Here is a 21,397-nt window from a genome sequence, read left to right on the forward strand (position 1 = left end):
ATACTACAAAAAAATCTTACAGTGACTTCTTTAGCTTCACAATCAACACCTCCAGCTAATATAAGGCCTACGCCTGACCCAGTGCCTTTCTTAAGTTGGAATATTTCTGTTGAAACTTTCACAGGTTCTTCGCGTGGTGTGTTGTTTTTAGGAGAATTCTTTAAATCTATATTAGTATCAACCACTGACTTAATGTTGTTAGAAACATTGACTACCTCCCTTTTGCTTTCAATCGATACAATTCCATTGTTTTTTTCTTTCAGCCTTTCAGTATTAATATCTTTATTTATTTTATTGCCATTGAAACTATTTTTTTTATGTAATGTTGAACTTTTAACCCTTTCTTGATTTTCCAAGTATTTTACAGGAATATCTTTTTGTTTATCATCTTTAAGAAGCACTGATGTCTTTTCGACCTTCTCAATTTCTTGATGGACCTCGTTATTTTTAACTTTATTTGATGTACTAGAGTTACGTTTTAGTCTCGGATTTTTATAATCTGGTTTTCGCTGTCGAACATTCATCTCAGCATCTGAATCAGAATCGGTGTCAACAACTATTTTATTACGTCGTCTGTTTTCACCTTTAGCCGCTATTGCACTCACTGCTGGTGTGAGCGTAGAAAGGCGATCAGACGCTTTTTGTATTGGACTGGGAGATCTGTTGTAAGACTCATGTGAGAATTTAGTTTCTACAACCGGTGACTCTAGTTTAACATCTCTACCGCTTCTGCATTTCGCCGAAGCGACGATATTTCTCCTGTTAATATTGTCAACATTGTATATTTTCGAAACTTTCCTCTTATCTGAGTCAGCCACAGAACTTTCTAATGAACTGCAACTTGCTTGGGATCCTGATGTAGCTGCGGAGCCAGCAGAAGAACTGAGTGATATGTTCGTATCCGAAGAAACAGATCGAAAAACACTTCTCTTAACGTATTGCTCGCAATTCTTTTCAGTAATAGACTTGTTTGGTATTTCAGACTTAATACGTGAGTAAGAGTTGTAATGCGAAATTCTGGGAGATAGCCTGGAGTTGTCCGATTCGATATTGTTGTCAATAATATGCATAGGTGAAGAAGCTGACGAGCGATAGCTAGATTGTGTTGAACTCATAGCAGAATCATTATCGCTGTCAACTATATCTGTTGTTGTACATATTTTAATTTCAACGTTCTTAAAATCTTGTATATTGCCATTGAAATTCCTTTTATGCAAATCGCGATTAAACACTGGGGCACATTTTGACGTGGAAGTTTTTGAAAATTCATATAAACTTTTTATAGGTTTAGATGTGATATGATTATTGTAATTATTAACTCTAGATAGTGTTTCAATTTTTTCTATAAATTTGCGTTCTGGAGTAGATTCCTTAGATAATGAAGATGGAGTATAAACTTGTAATGACTTACGCTTAAAGGCCGGAGAGTATTTAGGTATGTTATTCGGTAAAAAGTTTGTTTTCCATTTGTTATCTGTAAAAGCACTGGAGTTGCTAACTTTACTATCTTTTTTAATTTCTTTGTTTAATGAATTATGCAGAAATGTTTTAGATACCGGATCATGGACTTTAATTTCTGGCAAATCAACAATAGGAGCTTGAACTTCAGGAATAACTAAACCTCTCAGCTTCGACATAGATTTCTTTCTCTGTTCTATTAAATACTCTAGATTAGATTTATGTGTTGAAATATTTTTATTGCTATTATCGTCACTCACACTTCGCATATGATACGTTGGTCGCGTAAAAGAAGCATCGGAGGGCAGAGTTGTGGTACTTCCATAAAATAATGGTTTATTCTTTATTTCGGTTTGATTAAATCTATTATTTCTGATCTCAGTATTTGTATTTTCCAAGGCGCCAAGAACTTCAGGTCTATCAGAATTTCGTTGAAATGACCGAGGTGTTTCATCCAAATTATCCTGAGATTTCGTTAAACGTCTATCTAAAGACGATACTTCGTAACTGGTATAAGGAATAGAATTCTTTCTTATAGTCGAATGTGATCTCACTGGTAGAGTTCCACATTTGTCCAGACGATCTGAAGAATTCGCAAGATCAACAGAAAACATAGCAATTTTATCCTTTACACTTGCTTCACTTCTCGCATCTTGTGTTCGCGATGAGTATGAATACCGAGAACGATTGGTAGACCAGCCGGATGAAATTCGGGGTGGTAATCTAGTAGGTAAATCAGGAGTTTTTTCAATAGCATCTGATGGTGTCTCAACTCCGTCAGGAGGTTGTCGCGGACAGGATGGCATTGGTGTCTCATCATTTGAAAGACTCTTGTCTTCAGCATCACTCTTATTGACTCGGTCTGAAAAAATAAATAAATTGTGTTATTTAAAAAAAAACATTACTTAATTAAAAAAGTAGATTTTAATGATTTCGTAAAGCTTTTATTCTACATAGTAATATAATTTAAAATATATTAATCTCGTATGTTAAAAGAATAGTTAACAGCGGTTGATGAACATGACGCGCGATTAAGCATAAATAAGATTATATTGAGGTTAATTTACTTTTCGAAAACCTGACAATAACTCATTTAACAGTCATAAAACAAGCAATAATTACAAATGTCAATTTTCTATCAAGAATTTATTAAAGTTTAGGTGACTTTTAATAAAAGTGACGAAACTTTATCATTAGAAGAAGAGCTATAAGTTACCCTAGCGATTTTTTTGATCTATCAGATAAAATACGTTCATAAATTAGGAATTTCGTATCTAATATTTTTTTATGTCATATTGGTAGGTTGACTGGCATATGGGCAACCTTATAGTTAAATTGATCACTACTGCCTCTCGACATTGGTACTTATAGGTTTATAAGAAATATATATCATTTCTCACATCAATTAAGATGTTTATATACCATGTGCACACTGGGTCACTTATATAATCTATTCCGCTGTATAATCGTTTTAAACATTTTATTCCTAACTCCTGTAGATATTGGGGTTCTTTATTCGCTTATCTAATTAAATTATACTTTTAATTTGATTTATGCTATGTACAAAAATTATAAATTTGTTCGTTAAAACGTTGATTTTGTGTGGGTGTGTGCTGCCTATGTAATATTTGTAAAACTTTGTATTACACACCCTTTAAACCACTATTGAAAACAAAAAACTACATTACATGGTATTATAACTAGTTGAGGTACCAATAGAAACGCCTTTATATAAGGTAAGTCCAGCAAATACATATAAGTATAGATATATACGTACCTACATCATACACACAATAGAAATACTAAACAAAGTTAAACGTGACAAGATCACTAATAATGGATATACAATAAATTATTTTTAAAAAATCTCAAATTTGCAAAGGTTTTTTTCTAAATACCTTCTTCATCAATTGAGTGCAACAAACGAGAATGTCGAATTTTGATAAGGCTATAAAATTTCGTGTCCGTTACAAGAACTCTTTGTGTATACATCACAACTACAAAAATACACTTATAGAAACACACGGGAAGATAATCGAATTTAAACTGCAAAAAAGAATTAAATTCTGTAAATATATAATATACAGTGTGTATTCACGAATAACGTCAACTTAATACAGCCATGGCACGCTTCAGCGTATTTGCACAACTGTATAGACCACTGAAAACTCGCTGGGTAATCCGATTGGTGTTATAGTGTCCTTCTCAAAAGTAGATATTTTATTTGGGATAACATTGAAATTATTTACTTAGTTGAAAGCAAATTTAGACTGCATTTAATTAATATAAGTTAGTCAAAATCAAAAAGGATTATGTGTTTTTGTAATAAGAAATGTACTTAAAATTGTTGTATACAAAGTGGAATGAAAATATTTTTTTAATGTTTTAGAAAATATAAGTATTGATGCATGTATGAATGAGCGCATTAAACTCCGGAACAATTGTCCGGATACTCACCAATTGATTATAAATAAATTCATTATGTTATGGCATTTGATAGTACTTTGCGCAAATTAGTTAAACTAATTAGAATGGTATTCACCGAATAAGTAGGTAAAAATTCCGTCTCGCAACTTCAATGGCGTACACTTTAAATCGATAGAGTTTTATATTTGAAAATAAATTATGGTGTGTTAGGAATATAATATACTATATAATTAAAAAGTAGTTAAATTGTCTTTGTCTTAATTAAAAATTTTATGCGATTAATAATGGCATCTTGAGTAAATATCAAAAATATTTTTTTGCATAAAAAAAAGGATTTTTCTCCTCCATTTTCATAAACGAACTCAGTATTTATTAATTCGTTAAGCACTATTCATATTATCGTTATTAAAAAGCCTTGAAATTTTAAGCTAACTAAGTATTGAATAAAATTCTGAATTGCCGTAAGTATCCCCAAATAGTAATTACAATTTTCTTAACCAAATACTAGATATGTAAAAAATCTCTTTTTAGAACTTCCCCTTGAACATGTATATATTTGAATCATTTTATTTATCAAATTATACACCTGGATCGGATTGGGTCGTCGTTTTACAAGTTCACAGAATGTAGGCTACCGCTGGAGTCTATATATGGATCCTACTGGAAGAAACGGAAAAGAATTGACGAGTAACTCTTACGATTGGTTACTATAAATATAGCACCTTAATTTTAACGAAACGAAACATTGCCAACTTCCTAAATAAGCTATTATAGAAAAAATCTTAATAAAAAACTCAATGACTGTTATTGGGCCAGCCTGGAATATGAATTCAGATTCTCGACTTCTGCAACCTTATAAGCTGATTAGCTGCTTCGGTCTAGTGATTACTAGACGGACGAAGCAGATTAGTAAGTGCTCATAAAAATACTCTATTATTTTTATGTATATACCTACTTATTATAATAAAAAAAACAATTTCAAGCTAATATTATTTGATGGGTTTGTTAATATGGCAATAACATGTCGCCTTAGCTGAAGGCTTCCAATTAAGAAAACGTAGGGTTTGTATGTAAGTAGGAATGCCTATGGCGAAACGAAGTTGCCGCTTGTAAGAAGAAAACCTATTCAATTAAATAGAACCTTTAAGTAATGGAAATCGTTTGTTTAAATTTTATTTCATATCAAAATCTAAATATTAATATAAACTATAATATGTTTGAGTATGGTACACACAACATAAGTTTTGTATATTTTTTTCATTATAAAAATACCATCTTATGTATTCCATTTGATTTCTAAATGTTAGAAAATAATTTTGTGAATTTTAATTGTCTACAACATACATAATTATCTTACAATACTAAAATTTCAATTTCAACTAAGAGTATCGATTTACTTAATGAAGTCATTTATGCAATTAAAGCGATTAAAAATACATTTGATTGTTTACGGACCGATGAGTGAGATAGAGCGTCTGGGCAGCTTCCGTGTGTCCAGCATCGTAAAGTATTTTTGATCAGTTCCCATGTTTAACATCATGTGTACAAATCCAAAACACTACACTTCCATTTATAAAACCAGTTTTGGGCAACCGCTCATTCATAATACGTTTACTTTCATCGTTTAAAACAAAAAAAAGTAAAACATTTTCACAATATTCGTTACGAGAACAAAAGGCTAACCACTTGAGTAAGCGAATTGATGTAACAAATTGACATGAATGAGTGTCGGGTTAAGAATGCGGAACATTGGTATTAAAGACCGAAATAACAGTTATTTAACATAGGACGGTGCGTGTGCTGTGTGCAACCACGGCGCCGGCGCAGCGTGCGAACTCTTAAGCAGCGAGCGGCGTGCGCGGAGCCGCCGCGGCGGGGCGCGATGCACTGAATCGCTTCGGACTTGCAGAATTTTGCAGCGTCGCCGCCCTTGACGGGGGCGTTGCTCCGAGGCAGGGACGGACAACGAGCTGCGCACGCGACTTCCCCGCATCCCTCAACCCGTCAAACGCCTTGCAGACCCCTTTGTAGGTCTGGATTTTAACTACATCTATGTTTTATTATTATATGAAGGGCCAAAATATTTCATAATAAATAGCTTATAATTAAGTCACTTCAATTCGCATAGAAAACTTTTATATTCAATATAAAAACACTTTCGCTATTATAAAATATAATGGAACGCTTACATCGAATGTTTAATTTATTAATTTATTTAAATTTGATTAGTTACTATAAAGTAAGTAAAAGCACAAAACATTCCGATGGAAAGATCACGCAACTAACTGTTCCGATTTCACTATCAATCACGTTTGAATATCGAAACTGACTACGTAGGTATACAAAGAGCGATTTTATCTTAGGCTATTTTTAGGCGTATAAAGGCGATAGAGGGCGCCGACCGAACTTAAAAGTTATATACGAACCTTTTACTACAACAGTTAAGGTTGCGGAAAATGTTACATCATTATCGATAAACGCCTTCGTGAAAAATTATAGCTTCAATTAATGCTATACATTGAAATGCACTAAATGCTTATAATGTTTCAATAAAACATTAACAACATCTTTGCAATACAGGCAACTTCTCAAAGCTCTGCAAGATCATACTTGTTGTATATACAGGCATAGAACCAACAGAGCCTGGGAATGTTCATAGTGACGTCGCCGCGGCCGCAGAGGCTGGAATGCTGCCGGTGCCCTCCGCCGTCGCCCCTCACAATCCGGACGCGGCCTTTAAACCGCTCCGACGTGTTTGTGAAGTTGTTTGCACATTTTTTTTACATTCCCCTCTTTTATTAACTTCTGTAGCATCAGGACTCCGGGATAAGTTACAAATTTAATATTATCTGTGATTAAAAATGCAATTTTATTCGACAAATCTTTTACCATTATATATACATATACCAGTATATACACGTGAAGAATAATTAAATATTCAATACTGAATGATGAAATAGTAAAAGTAAAAGAGATTTGCAAAAAAAATTACGTTTTCGGAAAATCATATTTTTTGTTTCTTTCACGTAGAGATATTTAATCATTTATCTTATTGTCTGCGTTGTGTTTAGTCTTTGTTAATAAATAAACTATTAAAAGGTGACTTTTTGGATTCATCTATTATATAAATAATGCAAACCCCGAATCGGTTTATGAAATGGATAAGTAAAAGAAAGTGTAATCGATTTCACTTTCAAAACTAATTTAACTTTCTCCAGTGACATGCCTTATGTAATCTCTAAGAGATAAAACGATCAAAACAGAAATATTTATATCTTGCTTCGATCTAAAGGTCATCGGGCAAAATCCACGCACTATAATCACTCTCTATTAAAAATAATATCAATGTAATACTCTTACCTACTACAAAAGTACAACTACATATTCACAGTTACCTTTAAAATCACGAAGAATATCAATATAACATGAAGCATGAGCCTAAGAAAAAGCTATCCTTTTATAAGAAATTACTTAACTATTGTCCATTTTTAAATGTTAATATAAGATGTGACGAAATTATGTGTTGCTTGCATGTCGAATAAAACGCTCCTCCGATGGTATGTGAGCAAACTGAGAGCAAACCTGCTCCGGAATTTGCCAAAATGTATTATATTAAACGTTGCAACAGCCTCTATCTCGACGGATGTTTAAATGTCGACTCTGTATCTTTTACTTACTAAGACATTGTTGAAATCGCAAAGCTTTTTGTCGTTTCTTACAGGAAATTCCAAGACTTCAATTTTGTATGGAAGCCGGTTGGCTAAATGTCAAATCATTGAAACTTTTTGTGTACATTTTCTTACATCCTATTGTGATTACGTTGATATTTTGTTTTACGTTTAAGGATGTGTGTTAGAGGTCTTGCGAATGTAAAGAATCGTCAATCACTTTCAATCATAAAATGGCTGCATGAAATTGTAGTCGCAGCATGCAAAGTGCTGCCTGAACAATGAAAGCTGACGGGCAGGTCGCGGTCGTTACCTTAATGGTCGTGCAGCGGGATTCCAGCTCACCTTACTTTCCTCGGGGGAATTCATTTGTGTGCACATTTTATAATTGGAATTTTCGTTTAAGAAAACAAAGCTTTCATTCTCGCCATCATGAGAACGATGTAATTAAAGATCATTTTATTCATTCATATAATAATTTTATGTGAGACTGGTTTAATTTTGCTTATCGTGTGGTTTTATTCAATGTCTTACGTAATATATTATGTTCACAGAATTAAGGTGTCGTGCGTGGAATTTTTGTTAAACAAATAAATTTGTTTATAAGACAGTTCTTTACATCGTTTTGGAATTGCGAAATATTGACCGCTACAAAAAAAAAACCTATTTATGTAAAAGTACCATTGAATGTCGTGATAATTTCCATTCAGTTTAATGAAAGAGCATTTTATCAGCCTAAACTATTCTTAAAACTTCAGTTAAATTATTGCTATTTATTCTATTTGCGAATTCAGTGTGTGCGAAAATATTTTAAATTTTTAATATAATCGATGTGATAGATATAAAAACAATTTCGACGCACCGAAAATGACCGTTGCATCGAATCTAACTATTACGCCATGTGCAAGGAATGAACAGGTGCGACAAAGCGGGCGTTCGCGCAAGGTGCACTTTCACGACTTTGAACACGTAAGGTTTCCTACCTAATGCCAATATTATAATATCGATTCAGGACTATGATCAAAATAAATTTCTCTCTAACTCTTGCTCCGCTAGGTAATTTGCATATCCAAACGTGATTTTGCAATGACCATTTATTATATTAATTATTACGCAATAAATAGTTTTAAAGTAGATTGAAAAGACGTAATCATACATTAATTATGAAATTATATTTATCGCTCAACGATTCTTAAGTACTCGCTTAAAATAAAATGAATATATCAAATATCCCGCTTACTATAATTGCATTAATAGACATTTAAAATTAGAGATACGCTTAAACATTACACAATATTGCAGGAAAGCATAATAGTAGAAACGGTCTCCAACTCCTACAGACATTTCAACGGCAAGAAATTGTAATATTCCTTCATACTTGCACACATACATTTGTGCACTATAATATGTCTTGGGTAGTTAGCTTATCTCTTGATATCGCCGCGGTCGAAATCGACAGGAACATCTTTCAAACACAACAAATCAAAGTACCTCTAGTTATTTATACGGTAGAATAACTAATGAGTAGATGTTTCTATCAAACAAGGTCTTGCACAAAGTCCTGCCATTAATTATTATACTAAAATTAACTAACATTCGAAGATTATTATTAAATAAAACTTACCATCCCAGAAATTTCTCTCGAACAAAGATTTTCGTTTATTCGGTTCGTTTTCAATCGGTGGCTTCCTGTAAAATGAAATAAATATTGATTTAAGTATTAAATTATTCGATTTATTTATAATTTAAATAATTCCAATATATTTACAAATCAATTTAAATTAAAACGTATTATCTTTCCATATACAATATACTATTACGCAAATTATCTAAATACTATTTGATTAGCACATTTTTGGTAGTAAAATTATTATTGAATGGTACTATCCGACATTGCTGCAATAAACCAAACAATAGATAAATGATCTCGAGTGTAAATAACGTTATACTAAAATTAAACATTTCATACCGTACAATGTTTGTTCATAAAACTATATCATAAATTGATTCAAATATCGATTAAGATCAGAATACGTCACAAAATTCAAATTTTAATATAACTAAAAAAAGTTTTGTAGTTCGACTTATTCAAAGGTGAACTAGTGACATATGAGGAGCATAGCTAACAGTGTAAATTTTTATGGCCATTAACATCGTTTCGAGAAATATAGCAATTTTAAATGATTAAACACGCCTTACCTTCACCTAAAAAACCTTTCGAAACTTCTGATTCGTTTGAATATTTCAAATATCCTTGACATCCGTACGTGTCTCATGTGCAAGTTCGTATGATTCACAATATAGTGCATCTTTAAATCCGTGAGTTATAAATTTGAACGTAATCGTTCTAGATTATTCTATTCTATACTATAAGGCTCTTTTATTGTTCAAATAACTTAATTGATAATTATTTTTATTGCTGCTAACGATAATAGCCGAAAACATAAGTACGAATATTTATTCGGAGCACTTAATGAAAATAGTCTTCATTTATCGAAAAGCACGGCTATGAGGTTTCACTAAATATAAAGTAACAGAACGTCAATATCCCATTGCTGGGCAAAGGGTCCAATGCGGGTAGGATACATCTGTGGCAGAAATTCATCGATACATGCAGACAATTATTTACAATACACTTAAGCACAATTATTGAGTGGTGCCCGGCTTAGCCCGGCTTTGAATCTTCGATCTTTCATTTAAGATTGATATTTTCTATCCACTTGGCCATTACGAGTCAGTCTTCGCAAATAATAATCTACCGTTGTTAAGATATCTGTGTAACATCATCAAGTTTAATACGTGACTAACGATTAACTATTTTATAGTACATTTAAGATCTCACGAATTTTTATATTTCCGTAGTCAAAAAGAGGATTAATAAATTTTGTTCGTAGCCTCTGAGCATTTATGACACATCCATGTTTACATATTTTAACCTTGAGTTTGTGTCATTTCACACGAAAATGTTTTAGGCAGTAGTACTAATTTCAAATATCATTATTAGCAAGAGAAGAACTATAATTATTCTTATTTTATAAAAAATAAGAATAATTATAGTTCTTCCATATACTTCCATATATTTCCATGTTCTTCCAATTTTATAACCAGCAAATATTATCCCTATGTGGCTAAATAACGAGCTTCTGCTAAATTACTAATTTCGATATATGTAAAGACTAAGTCATCTGCCAATCGCACCTGACTTAGTTTCACTTTAACAAGGTTTCATTTTCAAAGGCTCTATAAATCTTTTGATTGATGATAATAACGTTAATATCTAAATTTTTATAAGACTAATAAATTCATAATGCTTTATGTTTTAAATTTTACCGAAAAAAACATACACAAATAAACAGAGAGATACGTAATTACGAATATTTAAGGAAAATTATCTCATATGAGATATTTCCACTCATTGTTTATTGTATTTAATGAGTAATAATAATGTAATAGAGTCAGACAAATACATGAAGTTTAGTGTCAAATTGTTTTATTTTTAATTAGCTCTAAGTCAGTTCCTTTTATGCAAGCTAAATATTTTTTTTTAAGTATAAACCATTACGATGTATGTTCTGCGAATCAACACTTCTCAAAAATGCGTACGAATAAACAACAATGCTTTTTTTAAAATAAATGCTGCATGAACGATTAAATTCTTGATTTATGAAATAAGACACTTCATATAATCTTTTTTTTTGTCGAAGTATATAGGACTAAGTAATTTTGTCACCTAAATGGATCCAATAACAGCGAAACCTGTCAGCTGCCTTTATCAAAATGTCAGGGTCCGCGCATAAACTAGCAACAACAACAATCAGAATGCCAACATACTCTACCGAAGCTTGAATACCTCACAATTTGAAATACCTATCCAATAAGCGCAATGAAGCCTTGAAGCTGTACAATATCGAGCATTACACATAACATTAAGATAATCACAATTATTTATTAATGCTTTTCTGTGTAAACACTGGCTACTTTGAATATGCGAACGAAACGTTTTTTGTTCAAGTCGATTTTTTTTTTGCATATAACAACAATTTGGTATTTTGTGAATGTCGATATAAACGTCGGAATCGAAAAGAAGTTTTGGTGTCAGCATGCCACGCGAACAAAGACACAAACGAAATAAAAATTACAGGGGAATTCAAAGTGACGCGCGAAAGTTAGCATTTTAGAGCGTGGTGTAACCTAGGTTAACCACGTCGTGACCCCCCTTCCGCCCCCCTCGCGCCTCATGCGCCTGCTCAGTTTGTAGAGTCGCCCGTCGCTCACCGGAAAACCTTCACGATTATATTCAGTTACATCGATAGTCGATATTGGATCAATGTTTCTTCATATTAAAGAAACAATGCATGTCTCATTTAACCTTTTAAATTCTTTATAACCAATTATGGAGTGAAAGTCGTAACGGAAAGAAGATCTTATTGTAATGTTTTAAATCCATAATATCCTACGACCATACTAGCACTTCTGTATATTATACTGTTATCTTAACGTATTTCCTCTAATTTTAATGAAAATAATATATGTAATTCACTTGCAGTGTAAATAGAAAAGTTATTACGGAACTATTTTGCTGCAGTGATCTCGTAACAGTCGTCAGACCCTAATACCGTATTTTCAATGCAACACGGATATTCGCTTTGGAATGCATGTTTTAAGTTTTAATTTAATTTAGTTTGCATTATCTAATGCGATGGTTTGAAATGACAGTCTTATGCATATTCAAAAAGGTACTATATTATTAGTACTGAATAACATATTAATTAACTAAAACTCTTTTATGTCTTGAGTAATGGTTCCTTGTATTATATATTTAAGAAAAAAAAATATAGGTATTTATCGGAAAATATGTATTTCTGAAAAAAAGATAATATACATTTGATGTGGATTGATATAAGTTTTATATTGAAGGATATCCAAATTGACAAAGAATAGGAAAAAATATTTTAAAATTCAATGAGCAATGACCATCATTGAAATTTCTTAATGCGTAAGAAACGTTACAGAAACGTTGCATACAGATTCGACCTTCAAATTTTACTCTCATATTACCCAAGAAGTTTTATTTAAAAAGAGTATAAAAACAAAGCAAACTTAATGCTACTGGCTTTAAACAGCCTTCATTTAAAATCCTCGTATTTAACTCTCGTGAATGGCCAGATACGAAAATGTCATTACAACTATTTCATGCAGTATTATTTATATTTATCATAGTAGTAACAACTAAAAACAAAAAAAAAACAATAAATAACAAATTTTAATTAGGTATTGTCTAAGAGAAGATTTCATTTATTAAACTTACAAAATTACTAACAAAACGTACTTTTAAACTTGTACGCGAATATCTACTGCCTATTCATATAGAAATATACAATATGCCTTTTAAGCCAAGACTAGTTTTTGTGGAATATATAATCAAGTTCGAGGTTAAGGCAACCGAGGGCGGAATACATCGAATTATAGCGTTAATTCAATACCACAACATATGAAATTAGGTGTAAATATCTTTAATTAATACATAATTGCCATGAAACATAACGTTTAAATAAAGCTAATTGATCCTTGAGGCTCTGCTTCGATTTGTAAATATTTGTAGGGTATTTAATTGTTCAAATTATAGTTATAATGAGGATATACTGATGTACTAACATGTACATTTCACACTATTTTATAATTTGAGATGACATGGCTACATCTTGTTAAACAAAATATAATATTATTCGTTTTATTCGACCATTTGTCATGACAGAATTTTGATAATCAATTACAATAAGCAAGTTGACGCTTCTATTGTTTCATATTAATATTTTAACTGCTCTTGTTGAAGTAATAGAAAAAAGTTTAAATAAATTATGTTTATATATGTACTTGTAGGCCTCTCAGATCACTATACATTCTTACCAGGTTAAACAATACAAAGCATTTCACATATCTTGTTGTAAAATGTCTAGTAAATTTTATCTAACCAAACTCTGCGTTTAGCCCTCCAAAAGTAAAATAAATTTGTTTAAAAATTACTAAAGTTGTTACTTTTTGTATCACAGTATATAAATAAAGAAGAGTTACGTTCAGATTGAACCTTGAATTTCTTATTCCCTGGCTCTCTTACTATCTCTCTTTAACTCTCATAGCTTTTTTTTTTAAGTTCAAAGAAATATGAAGAAGAATTCATGAGATGTCATAAGTAATAATAATTAATATATTATATTAATAAGTAGTAATAATTGCCATAAACTTATATAAATAATTTAGTTACTGTTTTAATAACCTAATATCAAAATAAAGGAATTTTATATTTAACGATTATACTGTCAGGCCGCAAACAAATTAATATGCTATCATAAAATACCTTATAAGGAGTAACTGGTCGTAGTCCAGTTTATATAATCGTATGTAGATAGCATTGATCGTGCAACATTCCCTTTTAGTTCACCTCTTAGTTATAAATAGCAACCACAGTCACCAGTTTTTTTTTCATGTCTTTCGGAGCCTGTCAGTTGTACACTGGTTATTATTTAGTCTTTTTGTCTATTTATCTGCTCCGTAAATAGCGTATTTGTTTTATAGAATACTTGTTGTTATTGTTTACAACCCGCCATTTTTTATACAAAAAAAACGGCTTTAAAAACAAACATTTTTCATAGTGTTTGTTTTTTTTTACAAGTTTTTATTTAACATCACCTGTTAGTGTTATTGGTCGAATGTTACAAATGAATTTTAAGCTAGTTCCACTCAACCGATTGAGCTAGAAATTTCACACACAATGAATGCTAGCGGCAAAACAATCTAGTACACTAAAATTCATTTAATTTTATCAGTTTATTGTATAAGTATTACATACTTTTTTTTAAATAATAAGTGAATTGAACGCTTTATTAGAAAACAATATAAAACTTATGCTAAAGTCAATTATTAGATTTTATAATCGTTAAACGGAATTGTTTGAAAATGAATAACAAAATTAATTTATTTTTAACTTAATTTGGATTACAACTAATTATCCTATGTTTAATATTCGAAAAGTTCTCAAGGAAATAACTACGTTTCTCATAGAAATAGAACCATTTCTAAATTATAAAAAGCAAAACATTTACAATGTAATATTAAAACGAAATGGTTGCTTACTTGACTTCGTGCGCGTGAAATTAGCTCTGCTTGATTCCAATATAGCTATTAAATAATGTATATTTTGCCAAAATTCCCAGAATTGAAAATATGATGTCAATTTAAATGGAAACTGTTTATTTGGTTTAAGCTTAGAAATAACTATAATACTTTATAAGATACTATCATAAATTATATTCTATACAATCTAATAATTACAAGTATACTAAAATATTCATTACTGATTTTCGAAATTAAATTACAGCGTAACAATTTCTAAAATAGAAATGATATGTCTTCAATTTTAATAAAAATCTTCTCACGACATTTTAAAACGAAATTCAATCATAGCACTAATATGCTTCAATCTATATCAATAAAACAACATGTTATACGAGTTTTGAAAATGGAAAATAAAAGCAGACTAATAAGATAAAATATAATTGAACTACTTTTTATTTTCACTATAAAAATCGATATGATATTGTACGGTTTTCGTCCGTGTTGTCCGCAGCGAATACCGTTAGAGGGCGACACTTCGCAGAACCTCGCATCGTTCATTACCTATAGCCTGGCTTATCTGCAGATCCACTGCAAAAAATATGTTCGCTCCCACACTACATGTTTCTGCCCGGCAACGTACGGTAACATTCTTGTTACACCCTTATAGGTACATATATATAATATAATGTGCTTGTATTTTATCTCTGGAACTTGCTGTACCGTTGCTTGTTATATATTTTTTTGTCCAAATGAGTTTTAATCATTTCGACTTTAAGCTTACCCAACACGACACAACCTATATATTAAGTTTTGTTTTATATGGGATAAGGTTTACTTTCATTTAAACAAATCGATCAATTCGAAAATAAATTATAGGATGTGAATAATTTATTTTTTAATAAATATCCTCTATTAAGTTACATATAAGAAGATGTTAATTTCTGGTGATAATTTATGTTGCAGAAGTCTGAGAGGAATATAATATTATATTTATAACTTGAAATTAAAAATTCAAATTCAAGTTTTATTCAATATAATTTACATAATCTTCGATTTTGAAATACTTTTCCTAATTTCTTTATCACAACGTTTATATCATTCTTTCAGCGTGTGTTTAAAATTGTATAATATATAAATAAGCAAAAAAGGCAAAAAAGTATTATAAATATAATTTGTACACCAAGACAAATAAACCAAAAATAAAAAAAACACAAGTGAATCCTTCACATTGACATTTTTATAAATATATTTTTATCTGTATTTGTTTTTTTTTAAGTTCAAATAATTATATAGCACGTATTTAAGTAGCTGTATTCGCAACCGTTATAGGTCTACACACTAATGAATTTCGCCGAGTAAGCACATTAGGTAAATAGCCTATTAGACAGGAATTTTGTTTGAACTACAATCTATGTAAATGTGCAAATAGCTAAATCGCCTCTCATAAGCGGGGCGGTCGACTAGTCAATAACTCGGGAAAGGGACGAGCGTGCGAACAGGGTCAAACGTGCTATTGTCACTACGTCTCTCTCTTTACCACTTCGCGACATATGCTTTTTATATATACATTTGTTCACATAATATGTGAACACATACATAAGTACAGTCAAGATCAAGGCCCTGTTCTCCGCTTCCGCCTCTTACGTGTGGAATTCTATGCGTCGAAACACCATTTTACTGGTTTGCGGATCTGTAGCCGCATTATTGCAATTTCGCAAGCTTTCCACCTAAGTATTTAATTAGTGTGAACGTAAAGCTGCACCGCCACCTTTACTTTTAGAAGAGACAACTACATGACATTATATTTTATAGACGAAAATAATACTACTTGCTGTAGGTGTCAAAATAATCTTACACACCCAAAACAAGCCAACGATACGATCGTCATGACTGATGCTTATGATTATAATGAACGGGAGAAAGTACGATCAGATTGGTACATGCATAAATTTAATAACAGTATTAGATGTATCGGATCGCTGAGACAACGTCCGCGAGTTGCAGGGCCAATCGGCGCTAGCGCAAGGGTACCGTTAGCGGCCGAAGCTCGCCGCATGCCGCCAGCGCTGGCGACACGATCAGGCCACTTAGTCTCGAGATAATCTTCAAATCATGTCGAATAACATTAAACTCTCGATTGTATAGAATGATTTACAGATCGAGTGTGTTCACAATCAAAAAAATAAATAGGAATTCGTAAAAAAGCAGTTATTGAGTCCTTCATCTATTTTGTAAAATTTTGGATCAATAACCTCATAGAAGAATTACAATATCAGTATCTACACATGAAGCTTTAAAATCGCTTTCAAAACCGAAAGATTTAGTAACTAAAATAAGCCTTGATAAGCAATGGACTCGTAAGTAAATTTCACGGAATTCACAAACGATAACAACATACGTTGTCCTAGAAAAATATAGAGTCATGAACTGCTTCTTGGCAAACCATCGCAACTAATGCCAAAGTCTTTCACGTACGCACATAGAATATATCAATACAGCTGAGAAGGCGTTCCGTTATTGAGAACATCAGTATGTGACCTCGAAAATTGCAACCATGTCTCGGCTCAGATGACTTGCATCTTGGTTCAATAGGCAACCTTGCTAAATTGTCATAATTGAAACGAGAATGGAAATAAACGACCAAGCCTAGCAATTATATGAAAAAGCTTCAGTGTTTACAAAACGATCAATTACATTATATCTGTTTGCTAAATAGAGGGTTAGATGGATACTAATATCGATATTGTAGTGTTCCATATAAGTCACGTTTTCTCTTTCGAAAATCGGAATGTGGGTCACAATCACAGCGTGAACGTTATTACTTTGATTATCTTGAACGAAAATGTGCTACTGCAACAGATGCGGTCAGCGATAATAGTTAAGCGTATTTACGGACTTTACCGTTTCATAAACTAAAAGTTAGCTAATATTCAAGCAACAACACAATATATAAAGCAAATTAATGTGTAAAGATATTTACTAACGAAATTCGACCATACGTAATTGCTTTAAGAAAAGTTTAAGGCAGTTGTTTTGCTATTGGATAAAAGAATGGTCTGACTTTGTCTTGAAAACGTTTTATGTATGTACAAATAAACGACTGTATTGAATTCGATTATAATTTGCAATACGAACATTTATATGCTCGTTGTAAGTGTTCTTGTTTCTGAATGCATATATGTACAATGTACATGTATCGTTTTGAGGAACTTCGCAATAAATTACAATTTTATTAGGTAACAAAATAAATGAAAACAAGTGCTTTTAAAATCAAGTGTAAAACATGTTTATAGCTGGTTTTACGTTACATTCTCTTAATTTAAATAACAATTATTAATTATTGTTTTCAAACAAAAATAAACATGTTTAATTAAATTGTCAAAAGACACTGCAGTAATTAAATCAGCCTGTAATTTCGCTCTGTAGTAAAGGTGAGCTACTTATCAAATTCTTGTTTCTACTCTGTAATAATTAGTTTGAAATCTAAACGAAATGGCTCAAAATCGTTGAACACTTTTATTTATTTAATTTTAAACTGTGGCTCCAAAATTGATTCCGTCGTTATATAACTAAAGTGGAATTCTCTGACTCTATAAAGATTTAATTCGAATGCAATTTGGCACTGATCGCTGTAGAAGCGCTAGAATTATGCAATAGTATCACGAACAAATAAGTGAGTGTAAACTAATATCTTTTGGCTAGAATGACGATGATACAGAATATAGAATTTCAATAAATATTATTAATAACAAACTTTATTTATAATTGACCTGGATTATTTTTCAAAAAAACAACGTCTTTTGATATTAACCAATTAAAATCATATGTTTACGATTGTATCGGCATACTTTCACATATCACATTGTAAACATTAAATTTAATGAAAAAATTACCGTTTAAGAAAGTCTAAACTGTATTCGATATTCACTTTTATGTTATAGACGATTTTATAATAAAAGTAATTATTTAAAACGCCCGAAGTTGAAAGTAGGCCTTTGTTGTAGAACATACGGTCAACGTTTGTTCCGGTCCTATAGTATATATGTACAGTTGCCGAGTGGGTGTAACACGGTGGCAATTAGAAATGCCAAGAGACACATTCACTTGGAACTATTATACTAATATCTGCTAAGCGATATACGATAATAGTACGTGTTTATAAGAGATACTTTAGTATCGTAATTATAGTCGACGAAAGACATAAATGAAATTTAATTGGCTCAGAATTTGTGTTCTTTAATTGATAATGATTATTCGTTTTCAAATATAGCAATTATAGCAGTCTGGTGTGTATATCGGTGACCTAAATAATTGGAATGCTATGCTACAAGAAGCTAATTGATCTATTGATCTACTTGTAAACTACTTGAATTCGAGGCGATGTTGTATTGAACTTGTTTAATAAACATCAATTTAATCGATTGATATTGGAAATCTCCTTTAACATATTTAAAAGATGAGACTTAATTAATAAACTCTCACTTTAAAGGAGAATTTCCAGTATGTATGGATTTTATTCTAACAAATCAGGGCACCAATGATTGGTTTTTTTTTTGCTCCAATTAAGTGTCGATTTTACCGATATTAGTAAATGTTTAATAAGAAATATTATTTAAGTTATTTTAATTAATATTTATAAAAAAACATTATTATATTAATTTGAATCGAAGTTTTTGAAAAGTATTATAAGTATACTAATAACGTTATCGTATTTTTAGAATAAAAAATGTTACATATTCTTAACCCAATTTACTGTGACAGATTTTTAATACAGTATTATTTAACTATTAGCAAATCGTTTATTGACATTCTTTTACAAAAATAACAAAGTTTAATGATTTATAAATAATAAATTGAAACCGAACTTTGCTTGATTAAATTATAAGTTGAACTTTAAAAAACTTAAAAAAGAATTTAAAAAATATTTATATTACGTGTACTAAGACTAACAAAATTCACAACTTAGAATAACTGATTCGAAAATCTAGTAATACTACTACTTCTACTACTAAGAAAATGGTTTCATAATAGTAAATATTTTACGAAATAATGTAAAATGTAGCAATATGCTAGGTACGTTATTAATGAAAAATGCAGTTTCATTAATCATACTGATGTACTAACAATGAGATGATGCTACAAACATTATAATATATTATACGGCTCGGACATGTCTTGCACTTCATAATAGTTCATTATGTCTCTGGGCCATTTGTTATCTATCATCTTCGCTTGTTTGTCAAACGCAATCGACAAAAATTCACCAAGATTAGCCTTTCATTTTTAGGTTATCAATAGTATCTCTAAATTGAATTTGTAAGAATTTTTTTAAATCCTTTCATCTGTTAAATGCGAAATTATTTTTTAATATTTTACATATTTAACCTTTTGATTACATTACATATTTTTGTATTAAAATTTAATTAATATAAATTTTAATGTTAGTTTTATATTTCAACGGTCTTTTTACTTATACTGATCTTTTTTGTTACCATCTTTTATCAATAGGATTCATGACACAAAAAATATTTTCAAGATAACCTCAATTACTAAAGTGACGTACGTAATTATTTTTGCAATAAAAACATTAAGCTTAAATAATATTTATATTGTGGATGTATCACATAAGTATATATGTTTTTGCCTTAAATATATTAACTTTAATTCACATAGCTTATTTTGCAGAGAAAACCGTACGAAAATGTTTCATATTATTGCGCGATGTGAAACATACTAATATAAACAAAGAACTTGCTAGGTAAAGATGATGAAAGAAATAAATTTATAATTGTAAAATGACAAAATGGTTATATTAATATGTTCCATATTATGACACATCTGAGTCATTGTTGAAAAATGACGCTGACGTGACTCAACGTCACTTAGATGAATTCATAACTCTATGGCATAACATTTCTTCATGCTTCAAAGCTCTTGTTTAGTACCGCTTTTTGCAAATAGCAATCTCGTCATTCGCACCTACTGTAACTGTTATTTACTACCTTATCCTAACAGTCCCTGTCGAGCAGGTCAGGAAGTTCAGATGTCAGTCATTTGGTTCGAAACTGAATGATAGTCATAATAAATTTTAGTTCAAAGATTAAAACGATTATTTGATTAAAACATGTTAAACGAAGCTAATTGTATTTATATCAACTTATAATTGAACGTAACAAAGATGTTAATCAATTATTATTATTAATTTTATTGAACATACAACTATTTCTCATTCTTATTCTTTAAAATGAAAAGTTGACGAGTTCAAAGCTCTCGCTATCAGAATAGTTCATACATACATGCAATGTCTATACGTGTCAGAGAGTTTACACAATAGGTTGTACAGGCCGATGCATTTTCAGGGTGAGCGGCGAGGGCGAGAGCGGGGGTGAAGTTGGCCGTTATCCACCCGTCCTCGCTGCTTGCCATTGTTACGTTAGTTTGCTTGAAAATACTAGAAAATAAAATATTCTTTTCTTTCTTTATAGTCGTTATTCCCATGCAACTAGTAAAAGTATTATCTGTTTAAAAACAATGCACACGTTGTGTAACTAGTTACGTTTATCAACTAAGGCAATGCTCCTTCCATTTTTTATTATGATAACTAGCTACGCGTCCCGGCTTTGCACGGATAGAATGAGAATATAAAAACATTAGTAAAACTTTTTACATAAAACTCTAATGAAATTATGTGTTTAAACACCAAAACTCCTCATGAATGACTTCATCCTTTG

General features: G+C 31.1%; 1 protein-coding gene across 1 annotated transcript in view; it reads right to left on the minus strand.

Moving 5' to 3' along the window:
- Positions 1–21,397, minus strand: part of LOC125068269 — a 34,077-nt gene that overhangs the window by 1,910 nt on the left and 10,770 nt on the right. Inside the window, exons 3-4 of the mRNA XM_047677367.1 lie at positions 9,178–9,242; positions 21–2,320 (exon numbers count right to left, since the gene is read on the minus strand). Coding sequence (XP_047533323.1) covers positions 21–2,320; positions 9,178–9,242 — 2,365 coding nt within the window. The remainder of the gene's footprint in view (positions 1–20; positions 2,321–9,177; positions 9,243–21,397) is intronic.

The sequence above is a fragment of the Vanessa atalanta genome, chromosome 1 (assembly GCF_905147765.1).
Source record: "Vanessa atalanta chromosome 1, ilVanAtal1.2, whole genome shotgun sequence".
Taxonomy (NCBI): domain Eukaryota; kingdom Metazoa; phylum Arthropoda; class Insecta; order Lepidoptera; family Nymphalidae; genus Vanessa; species Vanessa atalanta.